This window comes from Corapipo altera, unplaced genomic scaffold, assembly GCF_003945725.1.
Source record: "Corapipo altera isolate COAL_440 unplaced genomic scaffold, ASM394572v1 180, whole genome shotgun sequence".
Taxonomy (NCBI): Eukaryota; Metazoa; Chordata; class Aves; order Passeriformes; family Pipridae; genus Corapipo; species Corapipo altera.
The window spans coordinates 2,211,314-2,230,740 of NW_020884915.1; the positions used below are offsets into that span (position 1 = coordinate 2,211,314).

The window sequence follows — 19,427 nt, forward strand, 5'->3', positions numbered from 1 at the left end:
CGCTGAGGGGCCCCCGGGGCATCCTCACGGGGGGCAGAGCTGAACCTGAACCTGTACATAAACCTGCACTTGTCCCTGAGCCTGTACCTGTTCACGGGCCTCCACATTTGTACCTGTGCCTGAACCTCAGTCTGTACCTATTCGCGAACCTGTTCTTCTACCTGTGCCTGTACGCGAACATAAAGCTGTACTTGAACCTGAACCTGGGCTTGCCTCTGTGCCTCTACATGAACCTGTACCCATATTAGTACCTGTATCTATGCCTGTACATGAACCTGTGCCTCTCCCTGTACCTAAACCTGTACCTGTACCTTTACCTGTACTTGAACTTGTAACTGAAACATGTTCCTCTACCTGAACCTGTACCTATATCAGTGCCTGAACCTGTATCTGAACCTGCACCTTTGCCTGTGCCTATACCTGTAACTGAAACTGTGCTCACACACATACCTGTACCTGTACCCATGCCTGAACCTGAGCCTGTGCCTATACCCTCCCTGCTACCTGAACCTGTACCCGAATCTGTATCAGAATCTGTATGTGCATCTCTACTTGTATCTGTTCCTGAACCTGACTCTGAACCTAAGCCTAAACTTGTATTTGTATGTTTACCTGTAGCTGAACTTCTGCCCACACCTGAACCTAAACCTGTATCTGAACCTGTGCCCGTACCTCTACCTGTGCCCATGCTTGAATCTGTAATAACAATAATAAAAACAACAACAACAAAAAAAATAATAAAACTACACATTATTGAGATATGGAATCTAGTGACCTTAATTCCAATTTAAAGTTCTGTGCATGCGTGAGGGAAAGTGATACGGGGGGAGAAAGGTCATCCAGCCTTTTGTGCTTCAGGGGGTAAAATTCCTCTACCCAGTTTTTCCCAAAGAAGAACTCTTGATATTACTACTATTTTATTTCATTATCTAGCTTGCCTCAAAGACTAGTTTATGTGGTGTGATGGCTTTAGGGTACTTTGGATATGACACAGATAGAAGAAACCTTTTAAATGTTATTTCTTTTCAATTAAATTACTTGGAAGTCTATTTTATAAGCTTAGGTGGGATTTTAATTTACTTCAGCATATCAAGTCAGGAAATAATAATAATAACAATAACAATTTACTATTATTTCAGCTTTCCACTATAGCTTTATTCTACTGGACAACGTTTAATTTAGATATAAAACATTCAAAAATCAGGATTCTATTGGATAACTAATTGGGTATAATTGCTAATACAGAGTTATTAAAGTAAGATCCTTCCTGGGGGTCTCTACAAGAGCAGTTATTCCTGAATGCTGTATCTAAACCAAACAGTTTATACCAGTAAAACTCTTTGAAAGCTGAATTTATTACATTCTCTCCCAGCCCACATGTGATCAAACTAACTAACTAAATAAATTTCCCCAATGCCAATAATTGTATATTCTGACATGATTTACAGTGCTTTATTAGTGCACTTACTGTCACTGCCTTTGGGAGAAATGTCCCTGCAAACACAGCACTACTTACAGGGAAACACAAATTATAATACAGATTTTAAGCCTGGCTTTAAATCTGTCTCTCTGAAATAGCACCTGTACAAATATTTGCAAAAGGAGATCTACAGGAGGGGAAAAAATAAAAGGCATTTTCTTCAAGGCTTGAATTTGCTGTTGGGTTAATTTGGGAACATTTAATTTAGGGGGAGCACAAGCAGACAAATATACCTGAATCCATGCTGAACTAAAATTGTCAACTGTCAAAAATGGAGAGAAAAATAATTTATTTTAAGTCAGTGCTTGAATTTCCTTTAAAATCAGCATCTTAACTCCTCCTGTGAGGATCCTGTTTTGTTCAAGTGTCTGAACTGGTGGTTTGGAAGCCCTAAATGAAACTTACACAGATTTGTAGCACCACTGCTTTTTAACTAAAAAACACAAGTTCCAGTTAAAAATTTTACTAAATTAGGGCTTTTATAAGGTATATAGGTATTAAATAAATCAATAATTAGGCAAATCTGGAGACGAGGAGTTATTGTGTGATGAACGCCTGAAATTTAAAGTTTTGCAATAGATTTCCTCTCTTAAAATGAGAGTTTATTGCACTGACACATTATTGCACCCAAGATTTTTGAATGCTTGTATTCATGCACAGAAACTCATTGTGATAAATTATTTTATGTGGGAAGAATCTGCATAAATTTATGAAAAAAATAGGACATATTTTCCAAAATTGTTTCTATCCACATTTAAGAAATACTTTGAAATAATACATTTCTCTTTAAAATGATGAAAGAATATAATAAACTATTACCAGAAAGAAACTGGGAAAGATCATTATGGGAAGCACTAATATTTTTAAACAAAATCTCTATTTCCAGTAATCAAAGTTCATCTTGAAAAGCAGCTTTTCAATAGGCACAGAAAGGCTCCAAAGCCAGGAAAGATGACTGGGAAGCAAATGACACAATGACACATCAAAATTATGTCAGTTTTTAAATATAAATTAATGCTTTGCAGTCCATACCCGGGACTGGACATGGTCTGGATCTGTGTAAGATTTGCCAATTCCAAAGGATTAAAAAATCACCCACAACAATAATCCAGTCCAACTCCTGGCCCTGCCCAGGGCAATCCCAAGAAATCCCACCATGTGCTTGATCTGGGAAGAAAATTCTTAGTCAGTAAATCCAGGGAGTTTTGCAATCAACTTCAGTAGATCAATTTTAATCCTAAGGGTGACCTTAAGAGGGATTTTGCATCACCCACTCAGTCCTTTTGCACACCCGAGTCAGCCATTTATACACTTGTTTTTTAGGACCAAGGAAAGATTCCACTGGATTCAGCAAATGAAATCAATCTAAGTTAAAGTATAGAATACATACTTTACCTGAGTACTTACAAACATGGGAGGAAAGCTATACCAGGTGCTGCTTCCTTGGAAACAACTTCTACTTGATCCACGAATCACAGAATCACAGAACGGTTTGGGTTGGAAGGGACTTTAAGTCCCACCCCCTGCCACGGGCAGGGACACCTTCCACTAGCCCAGGTTGTTCCAAGCCCCGTCCAAGCTGGTCTTGGACACCTCCAGGGATGGGGCAGCCACAGCTTCTCTGGGCAACCTGTGCCAGGGCCTCCCCACCCTCACAGACAACAATTCCTTCCCACTATCCCATCTCCCCCTGCCCTCTGTCACTTTGAAGCCATTCCCCCTTGTCCAGTCCCTCCAGGCTCCTGTAAACTCTCTCCATCTTTCCTGTCAGGCTCCCTCCAGGCTTTGGAAGGACAAGGTTACTATAAAAATCTCAACTAGAAAATACTGTGCTCAACAATTCCTTCTCAAGATCTTCCTGACTGGGAGAGTTTTCCTTTCTTTGTGTCCACCCAACTAGAAAGAAGTCACAGCACAGATCTTTTGTTCAAAGTTTATGGACAGTTTGAGTGTGACATTCAGGGAAACACTGGAACAGTTTTTCATGCAATGGAAACAGGTGAAAGAATAAAATGATTATTTATGGAAAGAACTTCCTTGGCAAAGTCTCAACTCGATTAATAACTCAGTAATTCCCCTACTTTGTGCAAAGCAGCACAGAAAATGTATAAAAGTCATTAGAACAAAGCTCTTACGAAAGGATCTAAATTACAACCTAATCCTTTAATACCTCAGATGAAGAACACTCACAGTGAAGTTCAATTGCTTGAAAAATTCTCAATTGAACAATTTGTGCATTGAATAATTTCTGTATTAGGCAAAGCATTGCTTGGACTTGATATATATGCCCTAAACAGAACAAACACGTCTTTGATCTGCCTTAGTTTATATTGTTTAAATAACCCATTAAAATAAATATATTTCATGAACAGTTTATAATTCAAGTGTGGTTTTTTTCCTAAAAGCTGAGTTTCTAAAACCAGAATCATCTTCCTCACAAGATAAAGAAGTACAAGGTCTTTATGGCATTTCTTTGCAACGTTTAGAAATAAAAAAAACCAAAACAAAACACTTTACCATCAGTGCAGTATAAGAACATCCATATGTTCATTGTAGAAATTGTGCAGAGCTGTAGTAATCAATAATTACAGTTAGCAATATTTATTTCTATTTAAAAATATTAATTAATAACTGATTAATACTTGAGAGTCTTCTATTTTCTGAAACCACCCCAAGGCATCTGTCTGTCCTCACACCAAGCTAACTTCAAGCTGTGCACCTTGAGAGATGCTAAAAGTACAAGATCCAGTTACATAAAACATTTTATCAGCTCACCTGGAATTATTTTAAAAAGTTAAAATTGATAGCTTTTACACGTAATGGAAAATTCAAATCATAGAATTGTTAAGTTTGGAAAAGACCTCCAAGATCACCAAGTGCAACTGTCAACCAGCACCACCAGCAAGTTCATCACTAACCAGTGTCCTCAAGTGCCACATGCACACATGTTCTGAACACTTCCAAGGATGGTGACTCCCTGGGCAGCCCATTCCAATGCTTTCCAACCATTTCCCTGAAAATATTTTCCCTAATCTCCAATCTAAACATCTCCTGGCACAATTTGAGGCCGTTTCCTCTCATTTGCAAATGTTACAACAGTGCACAGGAGGGACATGCAGAGCACAAGTTCTTCCAAACAACTGTAGAAACAATAATCCTAAAATTACCTGCAGTGAAAAGGTAGGATGGGAGGTGTTGGGTATACAGGGCCAAAGGGGTCCAAGAGAAATATTGCTTCATTAAATCCTACTTGGCAAATAAAGCTTTCCATCAGGATTGTAATCTCTGAGTATGGTTACTCCTGGTTTACTCAAACCTCCCTCCTTGTTACAGCAGCAGGGCCTTATTGATTATTTTTAGCAAGATGTCCAATATAAAGCTTTGTGGAAATGAATTTAAAAATTGCTGTTCGCTACAGTGAACTTTCAACTTACCTGCAAGTTTAGCTACTATTTTTATCTTGCTATGACACCATAATTTATCACTGTATTATTTCACTATATTTAAAAGACATGTCAAAGCTCTGCATTGTCAGATCCTACTTATCCACACAGTTTGGAAAGACCTGGATTTCAGCTGCTGCCATGAGTTTCTACACTTTATATGTTCAGCCCCAACATGAACCAGATTATTCCCCACATCCAGCTGCAGATAAGCACTGAAAATACTTATCTAGATAATGGATTTCAACTCTTTTAGAATACTTAATTCAAATGAACCCACAGCAGAGGAATGAAATTCAAAGATTTAAAGGAAGTAATGCAGTTTGAGAATAAAAAGGAAGCTTTGTTCTTGCATCAGAATGTATTAGATCCTGTGATTTGCATGTACAAATAATTCAGCAACATTCACTGGCATTAAAAACACAGCGAGATCAAATTAGAAATGTAATAAAAGGAAATAATAAGAGCTGAAACTGTATAATACATCCATATATTATAAAGATTTGACAAATTAAATACATTTTGGTTATACAGAAAAGTTTCCATAACTTTACATGGAAAAATGGGATGAGAGAAAGGAAAACATTTCAAAATACTGAACATGGGTGGTCAGGCTTGTTTGAAAAGTTTAAAAAACTGATACATAAAAATAGCCTAAAAAACACTGTAATTACAATATGCATTCTTCATTAAGGCCCAATTCAGCAAAGCACTTAAGGGATTGCTCCAGGAACATGGAACCCATGGAACCCCCACGGATTATGGAATAAAGATGTCGTGAAGCTTAAATGCTGAGGTGAACTGGAACCAATCTGAACACATCAACAGTCAAGTCACACAGTGACCAAAACCACAGACAGATCAGAATGTACAACTTCCAATCCAACTATTTGGCCTTTGAAAGCCATTCCATGCAATGTAAGGGAATTTAAAGGAAAATTCATCTCCACCAGGACACAGCTCCCCAGGGATCAGGCTGGACACAAGGACTGGGAAGCAAAGCTTTCCAAATGATGAAAAACTCATTTCGGAGCTTTAGCTGTGACTCCTGAAATATATTTTAGGTATTTCTCTCTCCTCCTAGAAATCTGAATGCAGTTACCAACTAAAATCTGAGTACCCACTGAGTATTTAAAGTTTCAGTTTAACTCCATCCTACTACTGGTTGTTGTGCTGCAGCTCCTGTTGCTGTGGGGGCTGTGAGACCCCAACAACATCACACTAAATCACTGTTGCCCTGAGACAGCTTCCAATCCAAGTTTTTACCCAAGGGACCCCAAAATCTGTCCAACAGAGAAATTACTATCCAAACTAAATGCCTGGAAAGATCCTGACATCAGGATCAGAAAATGGGAATTTCTTTGCATTATTCTCCGTCCTCATTTAACCTCTCTCAGTCTCCCTGTGCTACAAACAATCATTCTGAAACCCCCACTGTGTCCACACTGAATTTATTTGATGGCTTTTGTAAATTTTGATGGACTTTCAGCATGCAGCAGTAAATGGAAACTTCCTCAGAGCTCATTTCCATTACTCAACACTGTGGCTTGAGTGTATCTTCTCATAGAGACTCACAACAAAGGTTTTAGTCTTTCAACAATCTTTTTTTTTAAGTGCAAAATTCACTGTACAAATAAATACAGAAGTGCATCGATGGGAAGACAAGAAGCAGCGTGGGAATAGCTTAGGAATTCCTAACCTGCAACTTTTTCCATCCAGCATGACAAGGAAGGAGAGGTGTGGACACCTTCCTGTTCCCTTGCACTGGTACAATGTGATTTTTATCAGAAATGGGATAATATAGTTCAGGAGCAGCAGGGAAATGCTCAGTGGAAGCTGCTTATTTGAAATAATTTTTATGTTTGCATCAAAAAAGCCCAACTGGACAAGACAGAATTGCATACTAATTATGTAATTAAAGTACAGATTCACCTCCTTTGTGCTCTTCAAGTCATAGGTGCCTTGGAAAGAGTGGGAAAGATCCACTTTTGAATTATTCAACATTCGGATGCCCTGTGATTTTTGGATTTTCTAACCCCCAAACCTCCTGTTCGGGGCTCTAATATAGACTTTGAAATGTTATTTCACCAATTCTATTATCAGTAGTACTTCCATTAAAAATATATTTCTGTACACAATCATACACCCCCTTTAGAGAAACGAAACAGTCCTTTTTTGATAACATATATGGGAGGGTAAGAACTTTTTGCTTCAACACAATGTTTCTGGCATTAAACTGTTAGTAAAATGTTTTCTCCAATATTCTTAATCACATCAAGCAATAAGAGTTTATCTCTTTTGCCTTTGCTAAAAGAAGTGGGAAATTCTGCTCCTGTAAATAGAAAAGCTTTAACTCCATTTCTGGCCTTGCTCTTTGAGTGGACAAGTTCAGCTGCTGCAAAATAGACTCTTCACATATGTAAAATATTCTCAAAATAGTGGTAAACTCACATTATTGTCTTTTTAAATTGATTTAAAAGTGTGATATTCAGGAAAGAACAAAATTACTTTGAAAGGTATATTAACTCAAAAATTCAAATCTGTGTTTACACTTTATGGACAGCAAGACTCAAAATCAAACTGCCATCAATCTGAAGGCTCTTAAAAACAGCCTTTAAAAATAAATAACTATTTCCATAGTGAAGAGAAATTTATGGCCAAAATATGCTTAGACATAGGTACCACAACTGGCTTTTTTTTTAGTATGAACCATAAATCACCTGTCAAAAACGTCAAGAATTGGGACATAACATTATCGATAAATAATTATGAGTGGCAAAACTCGAGAAACAGACCCTCAAGAGTGAATTTACTCTTATTTAGAATAAAGATTTCTATCCCATCTTACAGATCTATACAGTACAGGAACATTATACTTCCCTTTAGAAGATATTTATATTTAAGAAAGAACTCTGTACAGCAAATGCAACTTTAAGAGCAAACACAACATTGTATTTACAGTAGACTCAACAACCAAAATGACATGGAATAAATTAACAGAATATACAACATTTTGTACAGACAAATTAAAAAATAAGGCAGAATTCTCATTTAAAATTAGCATAATCAGAAAAGATGTCGATGAAATCTTGTACCACTCTGTAGCAGAATTCATACTGTTCCTGAAAAACAAGAAAACCACATCAAAATGTGCTTGGATTGTGTTGTCTCAGTACATTGAGACTTCTGCAAATCCCAATGATAAATGCAACATGTTCTAGCTGGGACCAGCAGCTGAGAACTGGTCTGTTCTGATTTCTATTTATGTATTTACTATTTTGAATAAAAAAACCCCTTATCTTGCTTTTTATGTCAAATACAGGATGATTGTTGCTCTGCAGTTAAAATGAATTCTTTAAGCTTTCTAGGTGATGCTCCTTAAAGTGAATCCATTCTTAGACCTGGTTCTCATTTAAATCCAGCAGCTCACGGTCTCTTCTGTCACTGGTCTCCTGTTACAGCAGGAAACTGCTCCTAAGCATTCCCCAGGGAGAATCATGGAATCAGAATCCTGGAATGGTTTGGAAGGGACCTTAAAAGTTCATCCAGTCCCACCCCCTCCCATGGGCAGGGACACTTTCCACTAGCCCAGGTTGCTCCAAGCCCCATCCAACCTGGCCTTGGACACTTCCAGGGATGGGGCAGCCACAGCTTCTCTGGGCAACCTGTCCCAGGGCCTCACCACCCTCACAGCCAACAATTTCTTTGCAGTATCCCATCTAACCCTGCCCTCTGGCAGTGGGAAGCCATTCCCCCTTGTCCTGTCCCTCCAGGCCTGTGTCCAAAGTCCCTCTCCAGCTCTCCTGGAGCCCCTTTAGGCACTGGAGCCTTCCCTTCTCCAGGTGAACACCCCCAGCTCTCCCAGCCTGTCTGTTATCCTGCTGGCTGGCCCTCTCCATCCTAAAGATGGACACATCCTGATTTTCCAGGCATGCTGATATGCCTTCAACATGATTTGCTGGATTACAAAATCTGTAACAACACTGATAACAAACAGAACTGGCATTTGAATTCTTTCATGCTGGAAAGCTGAGCTCAGCAGGAGCCCTCCTACAGGCTCAGCTGGGAATATCTGTGGCAATTACACCCTCAACTGACATTATTAAATCCCAGAGCCAGACCCCCCAAAAAAGCATTTTATCCTTGTCTTAGCATAACTGTGGATAATCAAACTCCCCTTTCTGCCCATCTGTAGGACAGAGAAAACATCCACCTGGAAAACGGGGATTGAGATAATTGTATCTAAAGAAGTTTCAAAGTGCTGAATGGAAGCTGCCATGAAAATACAAAGTATCAGTATTTTTATATATTTAAAAAATAAAAGTCTCAAAAAAACTTTTTAATGTTTATTCAATAGGGAAAATTATCTGGACTAGGCTTCACATATTAGTTGTTCACTTTAAGGAAGACTTAAAAAAGATTTTAAACAAGTCAGACATTTCCAGGAATGGGACTTTCAATCCCTGGAGTGTTTAACGCCAGGTTGGACGGGGCTTGGAGCAACTTGGTCTAGTGGAAGGTGTCCCTGCCTATGGCAAGGAGGTGAAAGTGGATAATTCTAAAGGTCCCTTCCAACCCAAACCATTCCATGATTCCATGTTTCTGTCTTCCAGTGACCAACTTTGAGCCGATTTATGACCAGACACATTAAGGAAAGAAAGAACAAGTGAGAAATAGCTTAAAAAACATTTATTTCACTGTATATTTTGTCATCTGCAACACTAAAGATTTTGGTTTAACTGCCTTAAGTTCCTAAAAGACACAGAACATTTAGCCAAGTTGTGTTTCTAGAAATGCTATAAAAAAACCCATATAAAAGCCCAGATTTCTGATAATACCTTGTACACACGCAGCCATCATGCATAATTTATGGCAACCTGCAAGAAAACCCCCTTTGTTCTCCTCCCCTAAGAATATTTACAAACAGATATCTGGGTTGTTAAACATCCTACCAGTGTTTGCACCATGTGTGGCCTTTGCAGTCTTAAGCTCTTCACAGCTTGAAACACATCCAGCAGCCCTTCAGCCTTCACTCTTTCCAGGATGTTGCTCAGTGCTATGAAGGTCCCTGTTCTCCCTGCACCAGCACTGCAAGGAAAACATGTTTGCATGGCATAAACTGGGATAAAAATGGTAAAAGAGCAATAACAGGAACATAGAATAGCCAAATACATCTATTAGGTTGGGATTTATATTCCTGTATGGACAAGAATTATTATTATTGCTATTGTTATCATTAGTGCAAAGCAATTTGATGGAAAATGTCCTATCCAACTGTAATGATTTTAATGACTCATTAAACAGTTTGGGCTGGAAGGAACCTTAAAGATCATCTCATTCCATCCCCTGCCACAGGCAGGGACACCTTCCACTAGCCCAGGTTGCTCCAAACCCCATCCAACCTGGCCTTGAACACTTCCAGGGATGGGGCAGCCACAGCTTCACTGGGAATTCTATTCTAGCCCCTCACCACCGTTACAGGGAAGAATTTCTTCCTAATATCTCATCTAAATCTCTCCATTATTAGTTTACAATCATCCCCCCTTGTCCTCTCTGTATCTACCTGTGTAAAAGAGATGCATCTCCTTGTGCTTGGCTCACTTTCCTTCTTTCCTCTGAAAACAGGCTTTTAGCAAATCCTTACAGCCCATACAAATTTAGGTACTTTAATTAATTTAATAATTTTTACTATGGATGCATTTGAAATGCAGGAGAAAATACTGAAAATACACAGCACTACCTTTTGCATGCTCACTTCTCTTCCTGCAACTCCCTTTAAAATAAAAGAAGTTAAGAAAGTGAAATTTCATTTCCTGAAACAGAAAGTTGGAAGGCAAAGGACACTCAGAATGGGCAAAGACTGGGCAAACCCCAGAATTAAGTGGCCTCTAAATAACACAGAAACCTTTTATAGTTTATTAGAGGCAGCTGCAGACAAACACTGGAAGAGAAGGGAGTGAGGACTGAGAACAGATGGACTTCAAACTCTGTTGGCAACTCAGCAAAACCCTTCTGAACTATTTAGGGTTATGTCTTGATTCTACTTTAAAATGATCATTTTTAGCAGCTCCTTCAACTGTTCTTAAATAGCTGGAAAAACGAACAGAATTTTCACAAGTTCATGTGACCACTCTGAAAAAATCAGACTGAGACTTGAAATGTGTTTAATTATTCATAACATCACATTCATTTATATTTGAAGACTCAAGTGTGACTTCACAGAGGAAGTCAGGTAACTCAAAAGCTGGGAGGTACAGGCCGTTCAAGGAGGGACAGGAGAGAATTTTCAGCATTTAAAATCCTGAATACATTGTGTGGGTTGGGTTTTGTTTTCTTTTTAATCCTTTTTACAAGGATTGAAGTAGATTTTTTTTTTTTTTAAAGCTAGGAAAAATACGTGCTAATTATTAAACTAAGGCCTCAGGTCTAAAAGCTTGTAAAAGTAGAAGCCATAAATAGCACAACTAATTCTTACACAACTAATTTGGGCAAATCAAAGACATTAGTTTTTAATCTCTTAAATTACTGGTAAGAACTCCTTGATATTTTACCCACTGTAATTATAATTCAGTATTTCAAATCAAGTGTTAAAAAACAAAACCCAAAATATCATCACTGTGGAGTGGGGGAACCCTCAGATCCCAAGGGAGCAAAACACTTGCAAGGCAAGGAGGAGAAAGTTTTGACAATTAATATATATTTTTATAAGATCACATTCCAAAAAACCAATAAATATAAGTCATGGCTCAAGCTCCCAGGACTTCTTTGCTGTATTTGAAAATACAGGTGACTTCAGACAGTCAAACATACACCAGAGACTGAAAGAGCACCCTGGAAACTTCAATCAGAGCAAAATAAAAGACAGTTAATGCTGCCAAGCATTTCTCAGTGGGATCACAGACAGGTGGAGGAAATACCACAATTAACAGAACAAGTGTTTTTAAATATAAAATTATTTACATATATTGACGTTCATATACTGCTAGAAGATAAACAATGGTCCAGGAAAGTCAGTTTATCTTGTACAACATGGCTGAGAGAAGAGATTTAAAAGGCCAGAATTCAGAACAAATTAAATGATCCATTTCTGGGGCAATCAGAGACAACACAAGATTTTTTTGTGTCATGATCTTTAGGGCTCTGAAACTCTACTGAGCCTGTCCCTGTGTACTGTCAACTTGACTTTGTCTTGACCAGAAAACAGAAAAAGCTTTATTGATTTATAAAATTTAAAAAAAAAAATTAAAAGCAAAGAAGTTTCAAAGTGCTGAATGGAACCTGCTATGAAAATACAAAGTATCAGTATTTTTATATACTTAAAAAATAAAGGTCTCAAAAAAACTTTTAAATGTTTATTCAATAGGGAAAAGTTTCCAGAAATCTTCATGATTTCTGAATGAGGAAATGGCATTATACCACTTTTACTGCTATTTTTTGTTTTTAAATCAGCAGATCTACTACGGAAAGAGCAAAGACAAATTTTAAGACTGATAAAAACCCCACACTCTGCAAAATATAATTTGAAAAAAAAACAGATGAAAAGCACAAGTTATACCATTCAAAAAGAAAGGTAAAAAAAAAGGTCCAATAAAAGCACACAATTAAGAAAACCCAGAAAAACAAACAGTGAAAATCTGACATAGGACAAACACATTATCATGTCCCAAGTAATAATCAAGCTTCCAATCAGCATTAATTATTATTATTATCATTAATTATTATTAAAATATTGTTTTCTCTCTGCTCTCAAGGACAGGGGCACATTTTCCTTGAGCTTAGATTAGGGATATATTTTATTCTCCTGACAGTTTGTAAAATCCAGCAGCATTTTCCCCTGCACAGAACATTTGAGCACCATCTCAGAGTTTAACAAACCCAAGTTCAAGTCCAAACCCCAGGTTACTGAAGCCCAGAGAGGACTCACCTGCAGTGCACAGTGATGGGGTGATTCCCTGTTTGCTGCTGCTGCTTCTGCACGGCTGCAATGAGGTCAATCATCCCCTTCCCTTCCGCAGGAATCCCGATTTCTGGCCACCCATGGAAGTGGAACTGCCGGACGAGCCTGCTCTGCTTCTCCTGGTTACCCTGTGGGCAGGAAAACACCACATTTAGCCATTTTTTACCTCAAAATAAACACCCTCCTTGAACATCTATAGCATAAATTCTGCACTGTTACAGTACTTGCAACCTGATCCATAATATATCATGAACCTTGATGGACTTGATGATCTTATTTCCAACTTTAATGTTCCATGGCTCTATCCTGGCTGTGCAGACCTGACAGGGCTGTTTTGAAATCCCCCAACCACTCTGCTCGTAAGTTCCCTCTAAAATTTTCCTTTGGATTTGCAGAGCTGTTTCATCTGTTTCAACTGAGAGATTGTTCATCCTGAGTAGGAACAGTTGAAAACTTTCCTTCTGTACAGGCCAAATCCAAAGTGCTGCTGAGACAACCCAAATCATGGACTCAGCTTTGCACAACACTTTGAAATTTCACAGTTATTGGCCTTGTCTTGATTAAAAGCACACTAAAAGCACACACAGGTTGCTCAGAGAAGCTGTGGCTGCCCCATTCCTGGAAGTGTCCAAGGCCAGGTTGGATGAGGTTTGGAGCAACCTGGGATAGTGGAAGGTGTCCCTGCCCATGGGATGAGTTTTAAGGTCCCTTCCAACCCAAGTCAGTCTGTGATTCTATGAAAAATCTTGTATCAAATTTTCCTTTACATCTATGTGGGAGACAGTAGAAAATCTGGGAATAACAGCCAGAACAAAACAATTAAACCCCTCCCTAAACTCACCTGCTTTACTGACCAGAATTTTTGATTTTGCTTTAAGCAAAAATGTATCATTTAAGTTTCCTCTTAATGTCAGATTAGCCACATTGAGGCTTAGATAAAAATCCACAAATTTAAGATGCAAAATCATATTTGTAAATACCTTGAAATGGAAAAACTACCTCCCAGAATTTTAAAAGGATTACCTGACTGTATGTGACCAGGAAGTCCCTCACACTGATGGCATCTAACAGGCTGTCACTCTTGATTTCCACGGTGATCTCTCCGTGAGTCACAGAGCCCTCCGATGGCCAGTACTGGCAACATTTTTCCTGCAAAATCCAGAGGACTGTAAACATTCCTTGAATTTTTTCCCAGTTCTCTACATTGTCATGAATCTCTGACATAGGAGGTGACATCCAGCACTGCTCTAAACAGTTTGTATTGCAAGCACTAATAACTATTAGTAAGTAATAAAATGTTTCTGTAATATAAACCATTAAGATGAAAAGGGCTCAGAAGGCACAGATGGCAGTTGTTGCTTTAAAACATATGTAACTCCTGAAAGCAATATTGTTAAAAACCTCACAAAATCACAAAGCAAAAGGATTTCTCAGCACTAGAACACCCTGGATGCAGTGTTGAACCTGGAATCTCCAACCTGCAGCACACGGAGATAGGCAGGAATCTCTTCATTAATTACTGATGTACAAGGAGAGGTTCAGAATGAGCCACTGGAGCTTATACTGGCCCAGCTGGGAGGACAGTTTATGCAAAAGCTTTGTCCAGCTTCTTCCCAAATCCCAAACCACTATTTCATGTCAGGCATCCTTTAATGTGAACTCAAAGCTTTTAAAAACTGTAATATTTGGTAGTTTTGGTGGGTTTTCTAAAAATTCAAGCAAAAGCAGCAACGCTGGCCCACACCAAATAGTGAAGCAAGTGCTCATTTTAGGAAAGGAAAGAAAAAAAAAAAGCCTTGTATTGCTGGGATTTGTAGGCAACAAATATTTTATCTGATATTAATATTAATTAATATTAATTTTGCAGGTGAGAACAGGAAGAGCTTTGCTGTGGAGCTGTGGGACACGGGACACGTACCTGCTCCCTCTCCTGGACCTCTGTGAGCATCACGATGGTGTGGCACTTCCACTCCCACACCATCCTCCAGAAATCCTCCACTGTGTGTGGAAGAGGGCCCTGGGTGGCGATGAAATAATCCTTCTGGCGATAGCCCTGCGGGGAGAGACCGAGAGCACGAGTTGGGATGGGAGGGGACAAGGGAAGAGGGACAGAGCTGATGGGCAGAGGGAGATCACCACTTAAATGGGGGCTTCTCCCAGGGAACAAGGGACAGGATGAGAGGAAACAGCCTCCAGTTGTGCCAGGGGAGGTTTAGATTGGAGATGTGGGAAAATTTCCCCACAAGAAAGGATTGTCACTGCCCACCAGGGCAGGGGTGGAGTCCCCACCCTGGAGGGATTTAAAAGCCATGTGAATGTGGCACTTGGGGACATGAGTTAGTGGTGGCCTTTGCAGTGCTGGGGAATGGTTGGATCTGATGACCTCAGAGGGCTTTTCCAACCTAAATGATCTGTGATTCTAAAAATGCCCCTAAATTCACAATCCTGAGGTGAATTTTTACAGTCATGGCTGAAGGGATGAAATCCTGCAAGAAGAGGGAACTGAAAAGGTTTCACAATGACATTATAACAGCAGCAGCTGTCAGGCTTTTCTATAGAATTAACTTTTAACTCAATTTTAAGATACAGTTTCATTTCACAAAGTCACAGAATCAATCAGGTTGGACAAGACCTCAGATCATCAAGTCCAACCTATGACTCAACACCACTATGTTAACTAGACCACGGCACTGAGTGCCACATCCAGCCCTTCCTTATTTCCATACTGATGGGATCATCCACAATCCTCAGCTGATAATGGGGTTTTACTGCTTAATGACTAATTCCCATACTGAAATAAAACCAAGACACAATCCTGGGTTGCCCAGGTTCCAACAGGTAGCTGGGAAGAAAGCTTGGAATTAATTCAGGCCTGCCCAGGTAAACCCTGGCTCCCAAACACTGTGACAGCCTTTCCCTGTGCTAAATACAGACTTTTCTGTTTCTCAGAAGAGCAAATATTTACACCTGTTAACCTGAAGCACATAATGGAACAGCTGGATGTCAGTTGTGTAGCTAATTTGTTTCATTGCCTGTTTGTCAGAATTTAATAAAAGCTTTAATTTATAAATCTAACAACAAGGACAATGTTTAAACCACAAATCATTTAAACTGAAATTGAAAACACCAGATGAGGAATGGACTTGGAAACTCCCATAAGCCAAACCCAAACAAAAAAGCTCATGTTCTTCATAAGCCAAGTCAACTGTGTCTCTAAAAAGACTTATCAGCAACAGAAAAATATCAGATTTAAAATTTAAATACACAGAAATGGTTTATACATACATCTATGAAGGAAGCATTGATGTAGTCTGTATATTCTTGTCCTCTTTTCATTGAGAGAATCACTCTGTTAAAATCATCTAGGGAAAAAAAACCAAAACAGGTCTTGCTTTTGCCAACTACATGTGAAAGAACAAAACCCCAAAATCTTTCCTCTGAAATTTTCATTTTTCAAGTATTTTGGAATTTCACAAAGAATATGCAAAGAATCCCACATAAAATAGGTTGGTTTAAAAGATGAAACTGCTGAATTATTTAATCCAAAACACCTGATTGTAACAGATTTTATATCAATGAAGTAAAAATCAATTCATTAAATTGTTTGCAGGTGCTTTATAAGAGTATTTCACTTTCTATAAGAATATATAAGGATATATTTTATAAGGAGAGCTGTGCTCTGATGTGTTGCCAACATATAGACACTGTGTAGTCACAACAGCCTTGGGATAACCAGGTATTTACAGCACTTGTTTCTGTATATAAAAGTTGGCCTCTTACATGGGATGATCTGGATGACTCTTGCTTTCTTCATATTTGCTGGAAGATTCCCAGTTCTCATGTTCTCTTTCATGATCCGAACATTTGTTAACTTCTAGAATAAAACGCAAACCAGGATGAAAACTCCTTGGAATAGAAGTGGGTCCCACTCACCATATCTGCACTCAGAAGGCTTTAAAGTGTCTTTATTGGGTATAAAACAGTGACACAAAGGGACACTGACTTTTCACAAAAGCCACTTCATTGTCCTGTCTATAAAAATTAAGAAAGGATAATAGTCATAAAATCATGGAATGGTTTAGGTTGGAAGGACATTAAAGTTCTTCTGGTTCCACCCCCTGCCATGGGCAGGGACACATTCCACTAGCCCAGGTTGCTCCAAACCCCATCCAACCTGGCCTTGGACACTTCCAAGGATGGGGCAGCCACAGCTTCTCTGGGCAACCTGTGCCAGGGCCTCACCACCCTCAAAGGGAAACATTTCTACCTAATACACAATTTAGTCAAGCTTTTGCTGATGAATGGACCAATGTTCCTTATTATTTATTCAGTTTATGCTGACAGCATTCCCAGGACAGAGAAGACAAACACTGCTCTTGCCCTAGTGATTATTTTATAGTACATATAAATAATAATAGTAATATATACATTACACACCCATAAGACTGTGCAAGAAAACACAACAACAAACTGCCTCTGCTGGGCTGGGACTCACCAAAAAGTGATCAGTTACACACCTGCATTTCAGCAACTATCCAACAGAAATTCAATTTATATTAAAACTAATTTACTTTTCAAGCTGCAAGCAGATTTTCAGCATGTATTTGACAGGCACTGTGTTTCAGGAGCAGATCTCAAGTCCAGAAAACCTCAATTATTGACAAAAAAGTATTAAAAAGAAACCCCTACCCTCCAAAAAATCCCTTTTCAGCTACTCTGGAATTCTGTGTTCAATAGATTTTATGTCAGGACTTTCACACTGGTTACAAATGACTCTACTTTTGACTGGTGCAGGTGGGCTCAGTGCTCCTGGGCCATCCCAGTGCTTTTCACAATAAATGGCAGAACTAAATGTTGTTCTCTGTTTGCACTCTTCCCAGCAAAAACTTGGAAATTTAAAAAAAAAAAAAATAGGAAACAATGCTTTGCTTCCTTCCCTAGAAAGACCAATACTGTTGATTTTTGAACTTGTTGACTTATTTTTATGTCATTTCCTTTTCCCAGTTCCCAATTACTGATTAAATTAATCCTTCAAAGAAAAGAGATAACTCCAGTTAACACCTAGATGTCATTTAATACTTTAGATCTTTATGGAGGATAAATATCTTAGGATGGTCAAAGTCATAAAAAAGTTCTAATTATTCCCTCAGGACACTAAAAATCTATTTTAACAATGATCAGACACAGCCAGTGTGATTGTTTTCTGCATTTGGGGTTCTCTACTAAACACAAATGCTTTTTTTTTTTTTAATTTACCTTCCTGACACTCTGGACATTCAGCAAAATTCCCTGTAATTCTCCCTATCAGCCACCTCTGAGTTAACAATCCCACTGAGATGCAAATTAGACACACGTAATCCAGTTTCCTCTTCCAGCATTATCTGATCTGGCCTCCAGACCAGACCCAGAGAATCACTCCACTTTTCCTTTCCAAACAAACAAAAAACAAATAGGAAGAGGCCTGTACAACAACACAGCTCTGAATGAGCATTCCCAGAACAGGATGTTCAGCAAGGGCCCCATTCATCCACTCCACAGGACCATTCACAGCAACCCCAAAAGAACAACTTGGTCCCTTTATGGACCTTTAAGGTGACACTTGAATCTTTTTGGTTTAAATCTCAGAATCCTATGGCAAAGGACTTCCATACTTACTTTGAATTCTTCCTCCAACCCCAATTTCACCAGGTTTGGGGCCGCATTGTGGGATGTCTGGAGGTGTTTTTCTAGGGATGACACGTCGAGCTCTGTGTCCCCATAGAGGTAGTACTCGAGTAAGGCTTGATAAATGAAGGAGTATTGCATCTGGGAGAGACAGAGAGGCAGGTGAGGATACAGTAAAGCAGGGATGAAACTAGGAATTCTGGGCCTTACCTATCTCATTTAAAAATCATAAAACCGTGGAATGGTTTGGGTTGGAAGGGACCTTACAGCCCATCCAGTTCCACACCTTCCACTAGCCCAGGTTGCTCCAACCTGGCCTTAGACACTTCCAGGGATGGGGCAGCCACAGCTTCTCTGGGCAACCTGTGCCAGAGCCTCACCACCCTCACAGAGAAGCATTTCTTCCCAATCTAAACCAGTTCACAGAATCCTGGAATGGTTTGGGTTGGAAGGGAACTTAAAGATTTTTCAGTTCCACCCCTGCCATAGGCAGGGACACCTTCCACTAGACCAGGTTGCTCCAAGCCCCATCCAACCTGGTTTTACCCAGGCATGCAACAGCAGAGGACATTCTGGAGTGGAAATACAGAAGCATCTTCCTCTCTGACCACGAAAAGCTGTAACTAAAGCCCACTCACGTCAGTCTGGACCATCTGTGGCCGCTGGTTGCGGATCCTGGACACGAACTCGAACACATCCACCTTGTGCTCCGCGTGCATCATGTCGATGATGGCGTCGATGACTATGAAGGTGCCCGTGCGTCCCACGCCAGCGCTGGGGGGGACAGAGCACACAGAAACCTCTGGAATCACCCACCTGCCGGAATTGCTACAGCACTAAGTTCTACAGGCAGAACTCGAGCTCAGACCAAACTGAAATAGTC

General features: G+C 39.3%; 1 protein-coding gene across 8 annotated transcripts in view; it reads right to left on the reverse strand.

Annotated features, from left to right (window-relative positions):
* Positions 1-5,354: 5,354 nt before the first annotated feature.
* Positions 5,355-19,427, reverse strand: part of PTPRE (protein tyrosine phosphatase, receptor type E) — a 99,646-nt gene continuing 85,573 nt past the window's right edge. For all 8 annotated transcript variants that reach the window (XM_027655291.1, XM_027655287.1, XM_027655286.1 and 5 more), the window contains 9 exons: positions 19,183-19,318; positions 18,536-18,685; positions 16,661-16,754; positions 16,166-16,242; positions 14,799-14,933; positions 13,904-14,029; positions 12,848-13,008; positions 9,876-10,011; positions 5,355-8,045 (listed from right to left, as the gene is read on the reverse strand). In XM_027655291.1, coding sequence (XP_027511092.1) covers positions 7,971-8,045; positions 9,876-10,011; positions 12,848-13,008; positions 13,904-14,029; positions 14,799-14,933; positions 16,166-16,242; positions 16,661-16,754; positions 18,536-18,685; positions 19,183-19,318 — 1,090 coding nt within the window. In that variant the 3' untranslated portion in view covers positions 5,355-7,970. The remainder of the gene's footprint in view (positions 8,046-9,875; positions 10,012-12,847; positions 13,009-13,903; positions 14,030-14,798; positions 14,934-16,165; positions 16,243-16,660; positions 16,755-18,535; positions 18,686-19,182; positions 19,319-19,427) is intronic.